The sequence below is a fragment of the Jaculus jaculus genome, chromosome 6, assembly GCF_020740685.1.
Source record: "Jaculus jaculus isolate mJacJac1 chromosome 6, mJacJac1.mat.Y.cur, whole genome shotgun sequence".
Taxonomy (NCBI): domain Eukaryota; kingdom Metazoa; phylum Chordata; class Mammalia; order Rodentia; family Dipodidae; genus Jaculus; species Jaculus jaculus.
In genome coordinates this window covers 45914897-45918752 of record NC_059107.1, presented here as the reverse complement: position 1 = coordinate 45918752, position 3856 = coordinate 45914897, and the positions used below count along the sequence as shown (strand labels likewise).

Below are 3856 nucleotides of genomic sequence, written 5' to 3'. Positions count from 1 at the left end.
TTCTGCAATGGACCCTGAGTCTTGGAGGGTGTGATAGAGATGTTTCACTACTGAACATTCCTCTGTCACTTCTTCTCAGCACTATGGTGCCTTTTGGGTCATCCTAGTGGTCATTACCATCTGAAAAGAGAAGTTTCTCTAACCAAAAGTGAGAGTACCATTAATATATGGGTATGAACATTAAGTAAAGTGCTTACAGAGCAGTTTGGTGATCAAAATATATGTACTTAGCCACACAAGAGCAGGCATTATACTCCTAAGGCTCATGACCTCCCCCATGATAGGCTTTTGATCAGATTTTCAGTACCAGGCATGTATTCCCTCCCATAGAACAAGAGAGCAGTTGATTCCTCTTATAACAGACCTGCAATTATGAATGGGAGTGATTCCCTGATTTCATCTTCCACATGTTTATTGTTAACATATATGAAAGCTACTGATTTCTGTGTATTTTGTATCTTGCTACATTGCTAAAAGTGTTTATCAGCTCTAACAGTTTACTGGCAGAATCTTTAGGATTCTTTATGTATGGAACCATATCATCTGCAAATAATGATAATTTGATCTCTTCCTTTCCAATTTGTATCCCTTTTATGAATGTCTCTTGTCTTATTGCTATAGCTAAGACTTCTAGTACTATATTAAATAAAAGTGGGGAGAGTGGACACCCTTGTCTTGTACCTGATTTTAGTGGAAAAGCTTTCAATTTTTCCCCATTTAGTATTATGTTGGCTGTAGGTTTGTCATAAATAGCCTTTATTATGTTGAGATATAGTCCTTCTATTCCCAGTTTCTGTAGGATTTTTACCATGATGTTGGATTTTGTCAAACGCTTTTAATGCATTTATTGAGATGATCATGTGATTCGTATCCCTCATTCCATTTATATAGTGTACCACATTTCTCAATTTGTGTATGTTGAACCATCCCTGCATCTCTAGGATAAAGCCTACTTGGTCAGGGTGAATGATCTTTTTGATATATCCTTGTATTCTGTTTGCCAGTATTTTGTTGAGAATTTTTGCATATATGTTCATGAGGGAGATTGGTGTGTAATTTTATTTTATTTTTTTGTTCTTTCTTTGTCTGGTTTTGGTATCAAGGTCATGATGACTTTGTAGAATGAGTTCAGTAGTCTCCCTTCCTTTTCTATTTTATGGAAAAGCTTGAGAAGCATTAGGGTTAGTTCTTCCATGAAGGTCTGGTAAAATTCACCAATGAATCCATCTGGGCCTGGACTTTTTTAGTTGGGAATTTTTTTTTTTTTTTTTTTTGAGGTAGGGTCTCACTCTAGCCCACGCTGACCTGGAACTCACTATGGAGTCTCAGGGTGGTCTCGAACTCATGAAGATACTCCTAGCTCCACCTACTGAGTGCTGGGATTACAGGAATATTCCACCACACCCAGTGTAAATTAGGAACTTTTTTAATAACTACTTTGATTTCTGTACTTGTTATAGGTCCATTTAAATGGTTTATCCCATCTTGATTTAATTTTTTTTTTCACAAAAAATAATCTTTTAATTGTTCTGTAGTTGGCACAGATGGTATCATTCAAACTCACAGTTTTATTTAATAGACTAACCTATCACACAGCTTCGATTGAAGAGAAATCATAATGATGTAAGTTTTATAAAATTACATTCAGCAGCAGCAGCATGTCCATAAAATTAAAGACTGGGGCTTAAATAAACAAAAGAAAAAGCTACCTGGAAAGTAAACAGCCCAGACTGAAGCCTGTTATAATTATTAGAGAATTGTGCTTTGTTTCTGTTGTTACATGTATTTTTTTTTTTTTTAAGTCAGGGCTTCTTGTAACCTAGGCTGTCCTCAAACTCCTAATTTTTCTGCCTCCATCTCCCACGTGCTGACATCCCAGGTGTGTACCTTTGTGCCTGACTGCTTTCTGGATTTTTAAGTTCATGCTGGTATGTACAGTCAAGAAAAGCTGCGAGGTTCTGGCTTGTTAAGTATGGAAGGAGTCTGTAAATGTGCCTGGAAAATACTTCTCAGGAAGAGAAAAGGCAAAGCAAGGCCGTATTGAAACCACCTGCCTAAACTGGCTTTGAAAGATGTGCGTCTCCAGTGGGGGATGGCATTCACCGTCTTTGCTAAAACTTGCCAGGAAACGACCCAGTTGGAGAAGGTATCATCTCATGGACTCCCCATCACTGTAGTTCCCAGAGGAAAAACAGAAAGGCCCAAGCCTCATTTCCAAATTTTGGCCTTGAAATTTCAGGTCCATACCACAGTGGAGCTGTGCCTAGAGCTGCCCAAGGTGACCTGTTCTGTACTTCCAGATCACTTCCACACCTACTGACCAGGGTAAGAGACTGAGGGCAGCAATCACTGGTCAAGAGCAATGGTGGACACTGTTTCTTTGAGGACTTGTAGGAAACTGGCAATTACAGGGAATTCCATTTAAGGGGAATGACAGTGGAGACCCTTACTTTCCCCATTATAGGCGTCAGCTGTAACGATACTCAGGAAGAGGCATTCATGGACTGTGTGGTGCTCCTTGGCAGAGTTCAGTGATCTTAATTCCTGACTACTGGTTTGGTTTCTGTTTTGAAGACATGTATTGGCTTCTCGAATTTGATCCCAAGCCTCTGCTTGAAGCAAACTTTCTCAATCAGAAGAAGCTAAGCACAGGCATCTTCCACCCACACATGACATCCTCTATCCGGGCCACAGGCGGGAGTGACTGCGCTGTAATGCGGGGAGCATCGAAATGAAAGCCCATGTCAGTGCGTGGCTGGTCTTCTTAGCTGTCCTGGGCTTAGGGCTCCTGGGCCGCCGCCACTGGGGCCGCCAGCTCAGCTGTGGTCTTGTCTAGGGCAGGTTTCTTTGAGTAATCCCGTTCTCCAAAAATAGTGCTTCCTATCCGGACATTTGTAGATCCTACCTCAATTGCATGCTGAAAGTCCATGGACATGCCCATGCTCAGCTCAACCTGGTCTGCAGGAATACTCAGCTTTTTACAGAGCTCTTCCCGTAGGGACACCAGCACCTGGAAGTCTGGGTTTGGTCCTTGATTAAGATCATGTCCAAAGCTTCCTATGGTCATGAGCCCCACAAACTCCAGGCTGGGACAGTTGGCCTTTATGTGTTCCACCATGGCAATTGTCCCTGAGGGTGGAAGGCCGTGTTTACTATCCTCTCCACTGGTGTTAATTTGGATCATGACTTTTAATTTTTCAGTAGAACCTTTCTTCTGCCAGGAACTATTCACTTTGTCTGCCAACTTCGCTGAGTCTACTGTTTCCAGCATGAAGAAGTTGGGGACAGCCATCAACTTGTTAACATTTTGTTTCTGTAAATGGCCAATGAAGTGCCATTTGATCTCAGGACATGAAGACAGAATCTTAGGATTTGATGCTTTTTCTAGTAGTTCCTGAACATAGTTCTCTCCAAAAGTGCGCTGGCCATGACCATAGGCTTCAATCACCATGTCTGCAGGTTTGGTTTTGCTGACTGCCACTAGCCGGGGCTGGATGGCTGGGAGGTCCCGGGGCCGCCGCGCCACAGCCTGCTGGACGCGCTCGTTCACTGCCCGCAGCGCGAACCCAACTCCCAGCTCCGCGGACATGCTGCCGGCTCTCCCTTGATTTAATTTTTATAAGTCATATAAATCTAAGAAATCATCCATTTCTTTCAGATTTTCAAACTTAGAGACGTATATATTCTTAAAGTATGTCCTTACGATTTTCTGAATTTCTTTGGTATCTGTTGTAATGGTTCCTTTTTCATCTCTAATTTTATTAATATGTGTTTTTTTTTCTATTTCTTCTGGTCATATTTGCTAGTGGGTTATCAATCTTGTTTATACTTTCAAAGAACCAACTCTTTCTTTCAT

At 41.5% G+C, this 3856-nt stretch overlaps 1 protein-coding gene across 1 annotated transcript; it reads right to left on the bottom strand.

Annotated features, from left to right (window-relative positions):
* Nucleotides 1-2412: 2412 nt before the first annotated feature.
* On the bottom strand, nt 2413-3597 carry LOC101613918 (pyridoxal phosphate homeostasis protein-like). Its single transcript, XM_045152610.1, has one exon. The coding sequence runs from the start codon at nt 3587-3589 to the stop codon at nt 2780-2782; it is 810 nt and encodes a 269-aa protein (XP_045008545.1). The 5' UTR covers nt 3590-3597; the 3' UTR covers nt 2413-2779.
* Nucleotides 3598-3856: the final 259 nt, after the last annotated feature.

What these genes read in the sequence shown, in the direction of transcription:
- LOC101613918 (XM_045152610.1), bottom strand. Translation starts at nt 3,589, where the DNA reads ATGTCCGCGGAGCTGGGAGTTGGGTTCGCGCTGCGGGCAGTGAACGAG.